Source organism: Excalfactoria chinensis, chromosome Z, assembly GCF_039878825.1.
Source record: "Excalfactoria chinensis isolate bCotChi1 chromosome Z, bCotChi1.hap2, whole genome shotgun sequence".
Lineage (NCBI taxonomy): Eukaryota > Metazoa > Chordata > Aves > Galliformes > Phasianidae > Excalfactoria > Excalfactoria chinensis.
Genome location: NC_092857.1, coordinates 23953516 through 23972833, shown reverse-complemented (window position 1 = coordinate 23972833; position 19318 = coordinate 23953516). Strand labels below are relative to the sequence as shown.

The following is a 19318-nucleotide window of genomic DNA, read 5'->3' as shown; positions in this document are numbered from 1 at the left end:
ACTCTGGGACATGAAGATGCTCTGCACTACTGCCTATATTGCAGTTTTTGCGCAATCTGGTGTTTGTGAGGTGAATGTGAACTTGTAGGCATATTTCTTTTATGTGTCAGCATTATATTCATTTGCAGAGAATTTGTGTATGTAAATTAACATCTATTTTTGCTTGAAATATTTTGTTTTCTTGCAATGTTTTGTTTCATTTAAACATAATAGAGGATGATCTTTTGATTGGAACACTTCCTACAATAGAAAAGCTTTGTGACACTCCACCAGGTATTGTATTAGATGCAGATTTACATGTTAACTAATCATCCTAATACAGTGCACCTAATAAAATAGCATTTCTTTGAAAAAAAGAAGTTTCTCCAACTATTTCCAGTGTCTGGCAGATACAAGTAGCTTGAAAGCAAAACTACTTAACGAGTTATATATTATCAAAATCACCAAAACTTGGTATAAGTTGGTATGTTAAAGTATAATACATTATTATCTTCTATCTATCCCTCCAAAATAAGCCCAAACCTGGTCTTTTGCCTCCAATTTTGCATTACAACTTTCATTCAAGATAGGAGAATACATTTTAACTCTGATGATCCTCATTCTCCTAAGACAAGTTAGGTAAAATTTTTATATTTTTTCATGTAATACAAAGCCATGAAGATGCAATTAAATTAGGGTATATATATATATTTTCTAAATTAAAAAAAAAAAAAAAAAAGTCAATATTAGAACTACCAAGTCTTCATGCCTAAAATGAACTGAAACCACTTGATCAAATATTGTCCTATTTGTGACCAGTGATGCAGTCTTATTTTCTGCAGTTTACCACCCTTTTTGTCCATGGCAGTGCCACTACGTGTCAGCATAGCTGAGAAGCTCTTAGTGGTGATTAGGTTCATAGCTTAACTGGCATTGCTGAAGGTCCTACTGCTGGAAGCTTGAGCTGCAATCCAGGATGGCACAATTTTGTGGCATCCTGTCCCTCTGAGAGGTTGCAGCAAACCTGGAGAGCACTGAAGCCGGATATTGCTGCATTACATTTTTAGGCTTGTATTTTCAGCTGCAAAGCACCTTTCAGTTTATTGGTTTTTAGCAAAGTGCTTAGATTATAATTAATCATAAATGGTCTTGAAGAGTGAGGGCTGTACAATTAAGTAGTCACTCAGATACATCTCAGAGACATGCATAAACGTACGTATTTGATTTGGTGTTACCAGAAAAATGTAAACAAAAAAACTTATTGTTCCTGATGAGTTTCCATATTCAATCAATAAATGAATATTTTTCTTTTTAATGCAGAAATAATTTAAGTATTCACATTACATAATTTTCAAATATCAATGTAAAGGTATTTACAAGGCTATTATAAGATTTAGATAGAATGGATAAACTTATGAATAGTCTGACAGTTAATACTGTATAATGGCCTCTTCCTGTTCTGCAGTTGTTTGTTTTCCATCAAATGCACATTTTGGCTTGGATGGAAAATACTTCTGGAACTCAATATTTCATCAAACTTAATTGTTGAATGGATCTGGTTGCTGTAACTTTTTGTTGAAGTCATGACTTCTGGATTCCTGTGACTACTGAAAATCACTGAATTTTTTGCTAGATTTCAGGAAGTGACATAAATGCTGGAAACTTCACCCGTGTGCACTCCGAAAGATCAAATAAAAATGACTTAATGTTCATTTAAATAATTATTTTTAAACAAACAAACAATACATAAATAAATAAAACATCACATTGATTCATTCACTTAATAATTTTTTGTTTTGTGGCTAGAGCAATACTGTGCATCCAAGCAGTTCTGAAGCTGCTCTAACTCTTTTTCATAGTGCTAGGAAGTATGTTGAACTTTTTAATACCTTATGCAACAAACCTTTATGGAGAGCAAGTTATGGAAATATCAAAATTAGACCAGCTCTACTGTCTTTTCCTATCCTGTTGTTTCACTTCCACTTATCTGTGAATTTAAGGGTAAAATCTCGTATTAGACCTTCCTTGAGGAACGAGGTCCCAACTTACTTTTTGTTTATGGAAGAGTTCAGAAGGCACAGATGCTAAGTTAGAGTATATAGGATTAGTGTGCCATTGGCACTATTATACAGGATTTTGTTTCTACTTTATGTTATGAAATTAATTTCTCACTCATGACGCATCAAAAGACTATGTCTTCCTTCTGGTAGATATGTGACATAAACTAGTTCACTAGGGGTACAAGAAGTGATTAAGATGCTCTCTAGTGTGCTGCTGGTGGTGAAAAAGATGAAACTTGTAGTATTACGGTTTATATTAAGAAGCTAGCTCCACATGGAAAACACCAGGAGAAAGTAAAATCCCAGGACAATCAGCTTTGTTGGTTGCACAGTTTAAAAAAAAAAACCTTAGCATGAGGTCTACATTTGTTTTTATAGCTCTGCATTTTAACTCTGTTGTGTATGCACAGGCACCTATGAAGGCTGATACAAGCCTGATAATAACTATTCTTGTGAACTGCTGTATATGTCCAGGTATTTCCAAGGTATTCCCATAAATGTTAGAAAACTTAGCAAAATATTTTTACAGTAATTTCTGCACAGAAATTCTAACCTTATTATTATATTCAGCAATTCATTAATGCGGGATAATATTAATTAAGTTCATTTAAGTTTTAAGTTCATAGAAAACTGTAGCTGAATTCTTTGCATTTCCCTGACCATTTTATCATACATTTTTCCATGCAGTAAGCATACAGTAGGTTTTGTGCTTTGTTTTTTAACGTATTGTAGCTAATGTCTAACGTCCTTTATATCTGTTGACTTTGGTGTCATCGTTGGCCTTTTTAATGCAGCGTTTCTGTGTCTGGTGTATATTTCCTTATGTCTGTCCATTGACAATATGTCATACCAGTAGTCCTGTTTTCTTAGGCTGCTAAGCAGTGTTCTGATGATGTGATTGTACTGTACATTGTTTTTCCCCGATAGCGTTCAAGTACTACTTCAGGCTGTACTGTGACTGTGATGGTAGTAATGTCTTTTGGAAATGACAGACGTCAGCCGTTCTGAAATCTACCTATTGCTAAGCTTTCATAAGTTAAACCTATACACTGTATGTATTCTAGGTGTTTCACGTGGTCCCAGCCCTGTCAGCCTTGGAAACCAGGACACCTTGCCTGTTGCAGTAGCCCTTACTGAGTCTGTTAACGCCTACTTTAAAGGAGCAGATCCTTCAAAGTTAGTTAAATAGTAAATTGTTTTGAATGTAATAACTTTAAATAAGAAAACACTGTTTTTACTTGTAATTTATTGGGGAAAGTATATATGTGTTGGTAAGAGGTTTCACCAGGCTCTTTCCCCTAGTGTAAATGACAGCAGTGGCTCATTGCTCTCTGTTGTCTTGCTAGGAGTTTATTTTTTTCTGCTTTACAAAAATGTGTTCAGTGAGAATACTGAAAATGAGAAGGGTTTTTGTTATAGTCATGTAGGTACTGTGTGTAATTTTGGGCAGCTGTAAAAGCACCTCATTCACCCTGTCACGTCCCTTTCTATGCTACATAGGCTTTGCCTGAGCATAGTTGTGCCACATTTTCAAAGCCTGAAGAATATCCACTGAGGCTACTGTATGCTTAATCAGCTGTACTTTCATTTTCACTTACTTCACCTGACTTTCAATGTGAAAGTGATAATGCACTGTCACATGTGATAGTTACAGTGCCACATTATCCTCATTTTAAATTGATGTTTTGCTATAAATTCATCTTACCAGATTGTGAAAGTATAGTGATTGCTTTACAGTCAGTATTAAAATTAGGAAGTTAATGAGTTGTAATAAAAACAATATTTTCATTTTCCTAGATGTATTGTGAAGATCACTGGTGATATGACAGTATCATTCCCAAGTGGGATTATTAAAGTCTTCACCAGCAACCCATCTCCAGCTGTGCTCTGCTTCAGGGTAAAAAACACAAGCAAACTAGAGCAGATTCTTCCAAATGCACAACTTGTATACAGGTTTTGTATTATTTTTTTTATATATATATAATAGTAAATTACATGATTTCTTGTTGTATACATGTCAGTCTATATACTTGATTCAGTCCCATTAATTAATCTTGTTTACCTCATTTTTTCTCTTCTGCCACCACTAAAATTATCAGCAATTAACTGGTCCCAGAACTTACACTGATTATAACAGGAACCATTAAAAAGTAGTTTGCAAATGTAGCTGTGCTTTTGCATGTGTTTTATAGATGAAATGATTTCTAAATAAATAAATAAATAAAAATAAAAATTTTAAAAAAAAAAACAAACTTTTTTCCAGTCAAACTACATGAACAATGTGATTAGATTACGGATATGAAGAAAATATCAGATTAGATAATGCTTCTTCTAGAAGACCCTTTTTACATGACCTCATGCACATTCTCACGGCACTTGATAATATTATGAATGGATTTTACTAAATGTAAAATCTGAACCTGGGTGTGTCAGTCATCAGTGGAGAAAACTCGTTGCTCCATGACTGGAAGGAGAATTTTAACCAAGCAAGACAAGCAGATTATTTCCCTTAATAATAAGAAAAGCACAACAATGTGATATAAAACACTAGAACAAACAGTTGCTTTAAGTTGTGAAGAAGGGGAAAGATCTATTCTTAATTTTTAGACATCAAAAATAAGAGATTTCAATGCTAACACCTACCTTTCTTTTTCTTTGTAGTGATCAGTCACAAAGTGACTCCACTACAAGGGATTTTTGGATGAACATGCAAGCTATAACTGTCTACCTCAAGAAATTATCAGAACAGAACCCATCTGCATCCTATTATAATGTGGATGTTTTAAAGTATCAGGTAATCATTTTTATCCTTTTGGAATTTTTTAAGAAATGCTGGCTGATTCCATATCCATTCAGAAATTAGAACTGTTCTTTGCCTGATGGCATGCAGATGAATTGTCATCCTGCATCTACCTCTGTTCTGGGTACGTCACTGTCTCTAATGTATAGGCTCTACCCTAGCTGAGTACATTCTTGTAATGCCTTATGTCATTCCCTTGCATTCATGACCTGTTTTATCTTGTTAAAACTTCTCTACAGTTCAAGTATGCAAATGCTAAACAGTGCTACTTCTAGGTGTTTATTAGCAAAGCCAGGTTTTCCTTGAATTTAGACATCTACAGGTTTTTGTTTGAGTTCATAGTTCAATAGTATGAGCTTTTGTAATTGCATAATTTTTGGATTCTGTCTTTTATCAGATGTCATACATGAGAATATATGATGTTCTTTCTCTTCATAATAAAATGAAACAGCTCATCCTGGAAACTGTTTTGAGACACATAAAGGACAGAGAGATCAGTAGTAGTTATCAGACTAACTTGATAACTTTCTGTGATGAAATGGCTGGCTTCATAGATGAAGGGAGAGAGAGGGGATATTGTCTGCCTAGACCTCAGTAAGGTTTTTGGCACTGTCTTCCATCAGATCATCATGGAGGAGCAGTTGAATTATTGGCTGGCTAAGAAAACAGTGAGGTAGATTAAATGGCTGAATAGCTGGGCACAGAAGGTGGTGATCTGTAATACAAATTCTAGCTGGAGGCCTGTAAATAGTGGCCTCAGTGGTCAGTAATGGATCATGCCCTGGTTCACAGTATCTTCCAGGGGTTGAAAGGGACCTCTGGAGATTATCCCTCTGCTAAAGCAGGAACAGACACCTGGAAAGTAGCTTGTCAGAAAAGACATGGGAATCCCAGTGGACTGTATTGAAATGAGCCAACACTGTATCCCTGTAGAAAAGAAGGCCAGTGGTATCCTGGGCTGTGTTAGGAGGAGCACTACCAACAGGCCTAGTGAAGTGATCCTCCCTTTCTGCTCAGCACTGATGCAGCTGTAGCTGGAGTTCACTCCTGGACTCCTCAGTATTAGAGAGACTTGCAGACATCCAGCAAAGGGCCACACAGATTATGAAAAGGGAAGGGTTTGGAGCACCTTTCCTGTGAGGAGAGGCTGAGAGAGCTGGGACTGTAGAACTAGGGATGAGGAGCCTCAGGGCAATCAATATATATAAATATCTGAAGGGAGGGTGCAAACTGACCAGAGCCAGACTCTCTTCATTTGTTCCCGAGGACAGTAAAAACTTCAGTGCCCAGAAAAAGGACAGGGAAAAGGTTGGGGTACTGAATAGGTACCAATTAGAAGTTTTGCCTGACCATATTTATTATTGCAAGGATAAACAAGCAGTGGCACAGACTGCCTAGAGAGTCAGTGGAAAATTCCTTCTAGACAAGCTGTCTAAAGGTGGGCTACTGGCTCTAGGATACCCTGTTTGAGCCAGAGAGATTGAACCCAATGATCTCCAGAGGTCCCTTCCAACCTCAGCCACAGTGTGATTCCATGGGAAGATGTTCTGGCTGTCAGCAAAAAATCTTCATAAAAATTAAGGTTCATCTAGAAGAGAAAACACAGATTTCCTACCCCTGCATTGAGATGGTTGAATTTCTGAGCCAACTGTCTTGACATTTAAAGAACAAAAATTAAAAAAAAAAATAAAAAATGAATGCAGCTATTAATACTACTGTAGGTTTCTATATCTACCCAATATCCTGCCAGACTGAGTTTGTAAAAAGTATGCTGAATTCAAAGAGAAATGTTGAAGGAAGAGAATTTTTCTTCAGACTACAGAAATGAGCACTGTGGGAGATGGAGAGTTATATAAGGTCTTTACCATTGGGGTAAAATAAGGCACAGGCATAAAGAAGCCAGGGTAGATGGAACAAGTCCAGAGCTGCAAACAAAACAAAATGGGAAATGGAAGGTTTCTCAAGTAGATTGGGAAGATGACAGGGGTGTGTAGCAGGGCGGCAACATGATCTCAACTACAGAAGCAACAGCTACCAACTCTCCTGCACCAGAAAAATAACACTTTGAATAAGTAAGAACTGTTCTGCTGCCAGCATGTTCAGTGATGTGTATTGCCCTTTGCTGCTTGCTGTTCAGACATCTGAAATGATATGCCATGTAACTGCTAAGGATTAATTAATTTTGGTACAGGCAACTTTCTTGTGTGAGGTAGAATACAAGACTAAAGCAAAACTGTTTTGACCAAAGAAAGCCAAAACAGGAAGAAGTCCCATGGGTCAGAAGGAGCTTAACTCATTTTTTAAAATAACTTAGTTTAAATGTAAAAGAATGGGAAGTACTGTAAGCTGTGACAGTCTTCAGAATTCTGAGATTAAAGGCTGAGAGGTGAATTGTTCTTTTGATCTTTTGTCAGAATTTATAGCTATTACAATCCTTCCATAATTCTACCCGGAAAAGGAGAGACTTTAATTAAGCTGCTTTCAATGGTTTATTGTTTTAAAGGTATCTTCAAATGGCATCCAGTCCACTCCCTTGAATCTTGCAACTTACTGGAAATGTAATGCTAACACTACTGATGTGAGAGTGGATTACAAGTACAATCCAGAGTCTATGAATGTGCCTAGCATGCTGTCTAATGTACAGGTTGTGGTACCAGTAGATGGAGGAGTTACAAACATGCAGTCACTTCCACCTGCAAAATGGTAACGTTTATACTTTTCTTTCTGTTATTTCATATTCTTTTCAGTGTATTCATTAGTTTCATAGCTGGAAAATATTCACTGAAGGAAACAGCTATTTTTGTTTTTTCTTCTTTGCAAACAAAATGTACAGGATGTTTTCTGGTCCAGAACAGACCACAAACAACTCATTCATATAAACTGAAATGAGACTGTAAGCAACCATTCCAACCATATAATGCCTCTATGAAGTTCCCAGTGTTTGCTTTCTTTTGGTTTAAAAGACAGGACAGTTATTTTTAATAATGTGATTTGAAACAAAAATATCTTAATGGTTAAAAAATGTTATCATCATAGAAGGGCTTGGGTTGAAAAGAACCTTAACAATCATCTATCTGCAATGCAGTGGGCAGGGATGCCACACACTAGATCATATGGTTTGTTGTGTATGTGCTCAGATGTAGACGAAACACTGGTGTGATATCAGTGCTGTTGTAGCTGCAGGTGTGGGAATTGTGGGGAAAGTGAACTCCATGCCAGACAGACCCAGCACTTCCATCCCTCATTCCGTGACATAAATGTCATGCTCAGGTTCCACATTATTATATTTGTATCCTCTGATAATCATTATATCCAACCTGCAGGTTTATACATTCTCATCAGCCCTGTTCCCCTTCTCTTAATAGATACATGGATATTATTTACCCGTTTCATGTACGTCTCCCACAATATCTATGGGAACCAGCAGTGACTTAGGCCTCATCCCATGGAGGTCACTCAGTACAGGAAAAGCAGTGTGTTGGGTTCCTGGATACCAACCACCAGCTTAGCTTGAGCCATTACTGCTTCCTTGTGAAGATGACCTGCCAATGGTTCTGCAGTGTCATCCTGTAACATATAACATTCATACAACATACAGCGTCATCCCAATTATTACCTGCAACCACCTTCTAAGCTTGCAGGCTGTTTGCAGCTGCACTTGAAAGTGATAAATTATAAATTATAAAAAGTTATAAATTAAGATTCAAAGGAAGAATAAACCATTTATCAGATAGGTTTTGATGTTTCTGGAGGCAGTCCTCTTAACTGTGTTAAGTGAAGAAAGTGGTAATACAGTATCATTTTAAGTAGGAAAAAAAATGTGCCAAAATTGATAGTTGATACTGGGTTTCAAGAGAGTGAAACTTGTAACCAGATCACTTTAAGCTTATTCTACTGCCGCAGATTCAGTATGCATGCAAAACACAACCAGTACTTTTGGTGGCCCTCCCCCTGTCCAAGCTTCTTCCACAAACCCCATCAATTGTGAAACCTAAGTGAAAGCAGGAACAGCCTCCCAGAGCACCTAGTGCTAGCTAGGAAGGTTGAACAGTTACTGTCAGTTTGGCAGCAGATTCATCAGAGTAAGGGACTAAAGCCAGCCTGTTTTGCCTTTCAGCTAGGCAACAACGCAAGGATAGAAATTTGAGCTTTACAAGTTGACAAAAAAATAACTAGTCATATCCCAAACAGCTGTATTGTTTGTGTCATCCTGCATCTTTGTCCTGGAGGGTTGGGTGATGAGCTTTTGGGTTGTTTTGTTTAAGAATGAATGTTTTATAATTCTGCCTCCAGCATGTGACTGCTATCATCTGTTCTGCTTGCATGAGCATTTCTCTCCTGCTATACCAATGCCAAAGACAATTTCAAACCTGTCAGCAATTCATGCCACTTAGAGCTTTAAGTTGTTGGCTCTCCATTGCTGAAACGGCGCAAAGCGCTCCAAGAGTTCAAGTGTCTGTCTTGTTCAGAGACTACAGTGCTTGGTGCCCTTTTCTTTCCTGCCCCTCTACAGAATCAGAAGTTAAACTGTGTCATAAATGTAAATCACGCATCACATATGCCAGCTATAGTTTTATTAGAATTGAAATGGGATGTTCCCATTCATACAGCTCAGAGTCTCACATAGGTGAAAACAGTTGACACTGTTCCCACTTGTACCAGCACCATCAAGCATAAAGATTCAGCTTTCAAACTTTTTCCAGTGTGTTTGGCCTGTCCCTGCTCTTTGAGACCACACAGGTTTTGAGGTTGTCAGGTAGAGCTGTACCTGTGCAGAGGACAGTAGTGACTATATAAAAAGGTGGTATGTACGTCTGAGCTCAGCTGCAAGCTCAGGTGCAATGCACATGTTTGCTTTGTGTAGCTCTCCACAAACCCATGTTGAAATGATCGGTATTTCTATAAACCTCCATTTAGAAATGTGGATGATGTGTGCTCAGTCTTGTAATGGACCCGGGTAAAGTTAGAGAAATTAAATTCTGAAAATTGGTGCTTGTGACTAACCAGCCTTTCTCTCACAGGAATGCAGACCAGATGAAAGCTTACTGGAAAATATCTAGCATTTCAGAGAAGTCTGAGAATGGAGGCAAGTTGAACTTTTTTTTGTTCTACAGAAGAATGATAACAGTAAAAACGTAATCATTTTAGCTGCTGCACCCTCGTGCATTTTATCTCACCTTGTATCCTGTTGACCAGTTCAGCTTCTTCTCAGTGAAGTTATGAAGTTCCTCCTGAAAGATTTTGTTAAAAGTGAAATGTTTAAATATAAATAATTTGTTAATTATAAAAGGAAAATGGGTGAAATGCTGGGAAGTTGTTAGCTCTAAAATGGATATTAAACTCAGTAAGGAAATAACTACGTTAGTGCTATATTTAATAAATTGTTTTGCTTTTTTTCACATACTGACGATTGAGATGAAGTAGAAAGTGTGGAAGAACTGGAATGAAAATGCTGTGCTAAGACAGGCTCAACTACAGATTGCTCTTTGTTTTGGCAAATGACTCCAAAAGCAAACAAACAGCAAAAAAAAAAAAACCTATGCACATCTGCTCAGAGTAGTGCCTTGTATAATATTATTTTGTAAGGAAGCAGTAGATATCCTCTGTCCAGCTGCCTTTCCATGAGGTTTAGTTGATATCACAGTCCTCAGTACCTTTGTAGATATGATGTTTTTTTAGGAATTGGAAAAGCAGAGACAAAAGGAAAGCTTCTCATTCACAAAGCCCCTGTGGATAAATGGCCTTTTGGTGTTAGGAGTTTAACAATGGGCATTATGAAAGCATACATTTGGCATTAAATATGCTGGTTTTCATATAGGAATGGTAAGCCTGGGAGGGGAAGACCTCTTCTATTGTGGCAAAGGCTGCAGAATTGTGGTGGTCATTCAAACAAATTTTGAGGGAGTTTGTTCTGCCAGAGGTTGTTGCTGATTGTATACTTCAATCATTCAGTGACCTTACAGTCGTTTGCTTCCTGTCTCCCACTTTGATTATGTAGGGATAGCCTTCTCATTTTTCCTTTTTGTTACCAAATCTTCTAAAAGAAGGAAATTGCACTAAAGCATGAATGCAGCCAGATGAAGAACTACTCCACACCTGCAGAACAGTATGAAAAGGGCTGTCATTGAGTCAGGTCACAAGTTGTGTGTGTTGAATAGATTTGTATATATCTCACTAGGTCTGTTACCTTATCTTCTCTTACTGACATATTTTTTCTTGAGCATAAATATTTTGTACTCACAACCCAGTGAGGATATAATGCTACAAGAAGTTGCAGAAGGACTGTTACTATTAGGACAGATGGCTTGAAGTACATTTTGTTCTGGTGCATGTGGTGGTAAGATGTGTATTTTTTACAGTCCAGCACATTATGTGAGCTGTGAATTGCAGACATGTACAACACAAAGCCAACTTTGAAATACTTGAATACATGAGTATCCAGTTACCCAAACTATGATATATCATTGAAGAAATGAAATGGACTTTGAGGCAAATTTATCAGGAACAAGTCATTGCATAAAACAATTTCATTCATTAATTCCTGTTTTTACCCCAGTAACATTTTAGTCACTAACTTTCCTCATCAATCAGCAGTTCCTACTGACTAGGAATAGCAAGTTATTTGAAAGAAGTAAAGATGCTGGACTTTTACTATTCCAGTGCTATTTAAATCTCATTTGATCCCCACTAGATAGTACAAGAAAACCCACTTGCTTAAGAACTCAAAAAAGGGAAAAATAGCTGCTTTTCAATACCTTGTGCTATACTACAGCAGTGTGACTAAAGTAATCTTGCACTATTACTGCTGTGTAGCAGCACTGAACTGAGCTTCACTGCTGTCTGTAAAAAAATCAATTGAATTTCTGGGGGGAAATGTGTTTAATCAGATCTTGTCTTCGTTAGAAAACTGAGATTTTCCTTACTCCTTTCAATAGGTTCTGGATCCCTCAGGGCAAAGTTTGAACTTTCAGAAGGACCCAGTAAACCAGCAACACTTGCAGTGCAATTCATAAGTGAAGGAAGCACTCTTTCAGGAGTAGATGTAGAGCTGGTAGGCACTGGCTACCGGCTTTCCCTCCTTAAGAAGAGATTTGCCACTGGTAAGATGCTGACATATTTATATATTTAAATTAATATGACATACTCTACAGGACTATATAATAGAACATTAAACTGTTGAATGAATACTTACCTCTCCTTAAAACATGGCTGAAAACTCCTTTGTGGTTTTTCATTTCTCCAAAGCTAGTTGAAATGCTCACAGGAAAGCACTGACAAAATCTGTTTTATCAGCTGACTACAAGGAAGACCCTGTCTTTGTTTTTCAGGACGGTATATGGCAGACTGCTGATGAACCTGTGAAAGTCATGTCATTAAAGGAGTACAAGAGACCCACTCTGCCCCCTCTACTTTTCAAACACTATTTTCACATGCATTAATTTTTTTTATTTTTTTTTTAAATGTTGACCTTCTTTAAGGCTGAACTACAGGACAGAACATGCACTTTCAAAAGTCATTTTGCAGAGCTTGTATTACTTTATAATAGCACTGAAGTTAACTTCAACACTGTCTGTAAATGATCATCTGCAATATTGGGGAAACTTTGTTAAAATTTCGGTAAATTTATATAGAAGTCGAAATAGGAATCAATAGTTGTAATGGAAGTATGAAACTGTATGTTATACTGTAAACATTAAACGTAAAAATGTAGGAGAGCAAGTAAAAATATCTGAGCTTTCCATCATAATACTCATTTTTCATTTTCCTTAGTTGCCAGTTTTTAAGGAAAACAGGGGCAAACTCCTATGTAGTTCTTCCATACATTTGTGCCATAAAAATATTTGAGTTAGAGATGTATAAAAAATGTAACTTGATGCCCATGTATCATATATTATTAACGTGTATGTTGTTTTATATAGTGTTTTTTTTCTCCTAAGTGCAATGTGTTACAAACTTGCAAAAGACAGAAAAGATTTACTTCTGCAGTTAGTGAATTTTATGGGCGTTGTGATTGTTTGAATTAATGCTGTAGATTTAATTTATTTTTATATGAATTTCATAACATTTGTGCCTTTAAAAAAGCCTGTGCCTATCCAATTTGTTATTCATGTGCCTCACTTCCTCTTTCAAAGTTTGGCCATTCATGAAGAAAGTGTGGTGTTTGTATAACACAACTTCATAAAAATTCTTTTGATGGGGATTTATAAGGGAGATCTGCAGAAGCTGGAGGTTGTTTTAAAGGACATTAAAATAGTGGATTACTCCCTCATGGGGTAATTGCAATAAATGCATCCATGGTAAAGGGAGATGCCTCATGCAGGACCTTGAAATTTTGATATACTAACTTTAATGTCACCAAAGATGAGAATCTTGAAAGATGGTAATGCGCGCTTTTAAAGGAAACAAGCATTTCCCTTTACATTGACTGCATTAAGTGCTTTTGGAATTGTGTGATGTGAATGTAAACAGTACTTTGGGAGGAATATCATTTAAGAAGGGGATATTATGGCAGCAAGGTGACTATACTGCCATTTCTATTAGTTTTACTTTTTTCTGTAACTAGCAGTTTTAATATTTCTTCTGCTCTTCTTGCTGCAGCCTAAGCACAGAAAAGTGACACGTTAGTAACATTTTTTAAAGCAAGTTACTAGTTTAGAAAATCTTCTATGTATTTGTATTATCAAATGATTTTTTCAGTACAAAAATCAAAAGTATTGGGGCAAAGTAATTTAATAACCTTCAAGTGGGAATTTTATATCACCGTTCTGAATACCGAGATCTATTTCAAATTATCTACTAAGACAGTAAAACTTGCTTGAATTAATTCATGCAAAACCAGTGATGAATTGGACTGCTGAAGCTTTACAATAAATCAAGCTTTAGAGAGGCTACATAAAATCTAACGTATGCTATACACTTGGCAGATGAGATTTCCGTTATTAGCTCTAAGGAGATATTGGACTTTACACCTGCTTGGACAAGTATATCTGGCTTTTAATTTGGTGATCGTATTGAATGGGGAATTTCTAACAGATGTAAAATGGTACAGCCTTTCTACTGGAATCTTAATTGTAATCTGCTTTGCAATCAAACTGTGTTTAACATGACAGCGTTTCATTAATGAAAACCCAGAAGTGTACAGCTGTTTTTAATGGACTATTACTTCCATTTCTAAGTTAAATGAAGTAGCTACTTTTCAGCACTTTCAAACTAGTCTTCATTCGGATGATTATACATACATTTGCATTGGGTGCAGGTTACAATTTTGAAGCCATACAAGTTTATGTAGACTTTTTTGTAAAGAAATTCAAAAACGATGTAAAAAGCGCATGTAGCAATCTGATGGGGAAGACAGAAGAAAAAACATGTAGCAAGCTGGTTCTTGCTTGTGTATACAGCAATATCCTTTGTAGCTGCCTCCGAAAAAAGAAACTGATTTGTAAACACAACTCTAAAGGATCTGAGTTTTTATGGATTATTACTACGTCAGACTGTAAATTAGAGCACACAACTTTATCTTACAAAAAATTGTAAATACTTCTGATTTTTCGTAAAATGTAAATTTTAAGAAAATGTTGCATCCATAATAAACGTGTAATATATAATTTAAATGCTGGTTTATATTGCTTATGATTTTGGAATCGATCCCACCGGGTTTCCAAGCAGTACAAAAATATGACGAAACGGTGTCTGTACTAAATGTTTGTCAAGTGTTAAGTGGTTTGTAAGTAATACGTAGTAGAGATAATATATGAGCTGATTCCTATACCTAAACAACAACACAACAACGCTGGGTGGAAAGACAGCTTCTGCAAAGAGCTGCATCTTTACTGTGCTTGGGAAAATGTCCAAAATGCGTTGTGCCTTCACTAACTACATGGATCTTCATTAGGGTTAGGCAAAACTGCAGAGACGCTTGTCAGAAAAACACTGACCTTGTAGACATGAGCTAACTTGTTGCTGCTGCCTCTTAGTGGAGCTACCGAATGCTGTACATTCTCTGACTTCCTTAATAATTATTATTTTGTCAACTGTGCAGTTCCACAGAACAGGAGGTTATTTAAGTGATACTTTTTCCACAGTCTGAGAATAGTTCTTGGAAGTTGCAAGGACAGAAACAGAAGTTGGAGCTCAACAAGCAGATGTTAGAATCCATTTCTTTCCCAGTCCCACAGCCTGTATAGTTTAATAAGTAATGACTTATTAAATTGACTTCCTCAGCTGGCTGGATATCATTTCAGTAAGCACCATTCTTGTCATGCTGGAAAGTAATAGTCCGAGGGTTTGATTATTATCTTCTGCCGCAAGATGGGAGTGGAGAATGCAAGTGCCCTGTGGCCACTGCCCTGCAGCCTGAGCAAACGTCTTCCTAGCTCAGGACTCCATCTTCAGCAAAGGCAGAATGATGGACTGTGGCAAGAACTTCAGAGTCTTGTGCTTTCTACTCACCAGCATCCTCAACCATTGGCTACAGATGCAAAAGGGTACAGCTCTGCACAGTCCTTCTAGTAGGCATTTAACTCACTGCCCTGGCATTTCTGTTAACATTTGACTTGTTACTGTAAGCCGGTGCCCAAAAACTACTCAGAACTGGATTTATACTGCTCAAGCAGGGTTGTCATTATCAAAGTGCTTTATCAGGAAGGTTTTTGGGGGATAATGGGCTACTTCTGAAACTGCCAAATAACATTTATGCGGGGTATTTGAAGCAGATAACCACTGTGGGAGTTACAGTGTTGTGGGTTTTGCCATCTACCAGAAAGGGAAGGTCTTGCATCATGCCTGAAAAGCATTATATTTGCACGTTTGAGAACCTTAAGATGCATATCTTAATATCCGTGCACCTTTTGTTTTCTTGGCATTGCTAGATAATTGGTTTCCATTTCAGTTGTCATGAAAGTGTGGTTTTACTTTAGAGCACATAAGATAAAATTCGAATTCCTGCAAGGTCAGAATAAGCTAAAAACAGTTCAAGGAAGTAAAGCAGCAAATAGCACAGTTGGTAGGACCAGTTTCCAGGGCTCTCTATTGAAAAACTGATGTTTATCTACAGCTGTGCATATTATTCCACTACTGAGTATTCCTTCTCAATGCTGTTTGACCTCCATGCTTCCTGATATGTTGATTTTTAAGTTCTCCTTTAGTTAATACCAATAGAAAGCATCCAGCCTTCAAAGAATAAAGTCATCTACAGAAACACTAGAGGCCTCTTCTGAATTACTTACAGTTACTACCCAGATCCTGCATTTTCTTTATCTGCTTTCACTTCAATTTGAATCCACTATTTCTGGTTTTAGGGATGAGTATTTTAATTATTATAACCCAAAGAATTATTTGGTTTGCTATTGTCCTAGTTGTATTTCTTGCTAAGACTTTTGTTCTGTAACTTAGCGTGTCTTCCATTCCTAAACCTCAGCTATTTAAAAACAAATACTTACCGGCGAAGGCATCAAATATAGAATCATACTTCGTGTGAAGATGCCTGGCTGGATGGCAGAACCAAATAATTCTGACAGGCTGCCATGGTTTTGTAATGTTGCTGTCAATATTCCACACCATAATATCATGTACATCATGGATCATCAACATTACAAAACCATGGCACAGGTTAAGTCCCATTACTGCACTGAATTTGTTGTTTGCAATCAGTTCAAACTAATCCTACAGGCAGGTGGTGCTTCAAGGTCAACTGGAGATTTTGTTCATGCTTATAAAGCGACAATCCCATGTCCGACATCTCTATGCTAATTAAAAACAACTAAACTCAGTTAGATTACAGCTTCACAATGTGCCAGCCGGGCAGCCCACTACTGCCAAAACACAGAAGCCACACTTCTCTTCACCCACCACACCTTGCGCCAGCTCCAACTTGCTATGTACCTTAATGGGAGCCAACTCCACTCACTGACCAGACATAAAGCAGATCTACGCTAGGTGGCTGGACCAGCCAGCATCAGGGTCTGGCAAACACCCCATCTAAGAAGGGGCAGGGAACAAGATCTTGTTTTTGCAGCAACGCATTGTACTCCTGGATCAAATGCTCACTAAACCACAACCGGAGAGAACTGAAAGCAGCCAGTTCAGGTGGGATAATGGAAGACTTTTCTTAATAGTAGCTATAAAACCAGAAGTTATAAACCATAAGAGACCGATAAGAAAAGCAAATAAACATGGGGGGGGAGGGGGAGGGTAAGGAAGACCATGTAGATAGTTTAATCAAAGGTGATGGAGCTTATTCCAAAAAAAATAACAAGAATCTTTTCCGCTGCCTTACTGGACCCTCAGTAAATTAAAATGCCAGAATCAGGAAGAAGACAAAATACGAGAAATAAAAGTGCTTAATAATTATTTCGCCACGTTTGTTAAACAACACGTAGATTACACGGTGAAAATACTTTGCAACCCAACAGTATCTAAAAGAATGTGAACAACTCTCCTACTAAATATTTTTAAACCTGAAGATCAGATAACGCTGAGAAATTTAGGAAGATGGATAAGACGTGTTATGGGCCATTACTTTTCATTTCTTGAATATTTAAGAAAGCGTAAGAAGATTGGAAGGAAGCAGATACTGTATCAGTACAAAAAAAGGATCACAGAATATCCCAAGCTTGTAAGCTGACATCATCATAGTAGTTTGGGTGAATCATCTACACAACTGGAAAACCTTCGAGGGAAGAAATGGTCAGATGCTCTGCACATATCCATCTCCTTCAGATCAAATTAATTAAGAAAAAGTGTTGAAGAGATGGACACAGAATGTCAAAGTTGTATGACATGACAGTCAATAGCATTTTACTAACAGAACTGTTCCTTTGCATAGAGTCATGGAATCATAGAATGGGTTGGGTTGGAAGGGACCTCAAGGATCACTGAGCTCCAAGACCCCTGCTGCAGGCAGGGTCACCAGCCTCCACATTTAACACCAGACCAGGCTGCTCAGTGCCCATCCAGCCTGGCCTTGAACACCTCCAGGGACAGGGCATCCACAGCCTCTCTGGGCAGCCTGTGCCTGCACCTCACCACTCTCATAGTAAAGAACTTCCCTCTGACATCCAACCTAAATCTTCCCTCCTTCAACTTAAAACCATTTCCCCTCGTCCTGACATCCCCTCCTGTTTATAGGCCCCTTTTAGGTACTGGAAGCCACAATTAGGTCACCCCACATCTCCTCCAGGCTGAACAAGCCCAGGTCCCTCAGCCTGTCTTTGTAGTGGAGGTGCTCCAGCCCTCTGATCATCTTTGTGGCCGTCCTCTGGACCCTTCCCAGCAGCTCCCTGTCTTTCTTGTATTGTGGGCCCCAAGCCTGGACACAGTACTCAAAAGGGCATAGAAGAAGAGAGGGACAGTCACCTCCCAGGACACTGCTGATGGAGCCTTTGCCTTCATATATACTGATTAAAACACCATTAAGCCTACCAGGGATGTGCATTACATGGTAGCGTGCCCAGCATGATGAGGTTCACAGCCTGGTCGTCTCAGAAGGCATACTAAACCTTATGGAACCAATTTTATTTATCCAAAACAATCCAGTTAATCTTGCACAATGAAACCCAGTGAGATCTGGATTTCCCTGCAAAAGTTCTCTTAAAATAATGACCTCTGCCTCCCACTTCTACTGGGGAAAAGAACGGGTGGACATGGCTTCAACAGCACCCACAGCTTGAGTGCCCATCCAGACACAGCTGCTGCTGGACACCTCTCATGTACAGACACATTGCAGCCTTTGAGAGAAGTTAAAGCAGATTCAAAGAGTTCATGTGTGAATGTGTGAATGCAATCTTAAAAGCAAAGCTAAATACTCACTTAGGATGCTTAGAAAACAGTCGTTACTTAGAACACACAAGAATTCATTAGATACTGAAATAAAATCTAGGGAAAAAAAAGAGATGCTATTTGCCACTTGGTGCATTAATACCCAAGGAGTATCCTTATCTCTGATACAAGATGCTGGTGATACACAATGTCACTGTATCTCCTCTCTCAACACTGATGCTTTCACAAAGGGCTGCCCTCATTCCTCACCCCATGCTATGACTGTTCAGTGCCATGGGATCTCAGCAGCACCAGCTGGAGAACCACCATTCCCTTACTCTTCACATTGAATGCATGTATGTATGATGAGAGAACCCAAAAGATAAAGATGAGGATATGAGATATCAGACTGTCTCTACTGGCCAAAACAAAGTTATTTTTGTTGGGTTGTTACGTACCTCCTCTTCATTTTAGAGATTTTTAACCAGGCCACCACACAGCCAGCCTAGCTGTGAGCACTCCCAGCTGAAGAAAGCAGCCTCCAGGCTATTTTGTTGGGGCCTTTCTTGCTCTCCTGCAGGAGGGATCCTCATGGGGCAACGGAACAATACCGCAGACCCAGGATGCTGTTCTGGGGGTGTCTGTCAGGCTCACTCTCCCAGTCAGCACAGTACTCTGTTCTGTGGTCCCCTTGTAACTCTCTGCCAAGTGGCTGCAAAGGAAC

At 38.1% G+C, this 19318-nt stretch overlaps 1 protein-coding gene across 2 annotated transcripts in view; it reads left to right on the top strand.

Moving 5' to 3' along the window:
* FCHO2 (FCH and mu domain containing endocytic adaptor 2) overlaps positions 1-14447 on the top strand; it is an 87008-nt gene extending 72561 nt beyond the window's left edge. For both annotated transcript variants that reach the window (XM_072359921.1, XM_072359920.1), the window contains 7 exons: positions 3104-3215; positions 3837-3992; positions 4701-4833; positions 7343-7542; positions 9861-9925; positions 11775-11939; positions 12168-14447. In XM_072359921.1, coding sequence (XP_072216022.1) covers positions 3104-3215; positions 3837-3992; positions 4701-4833; positions 7343-7542; positions 9861-9925; positions 11775-11939; positions 12168-12190 — 854 coding nt within the window. In that variant the 3' untranslated portion in view covers positions 12191-14447. The remainder of the gene's footprint in view (positions 1-3103; positions 3216-3836; positions 3993-4700; positions 4834-7342; positions 7543-9860; positions 9926-11774; positions 11940-12167) is intronic.
* Positions 14448-19318: the final 4871 nt, after the last annotated feature.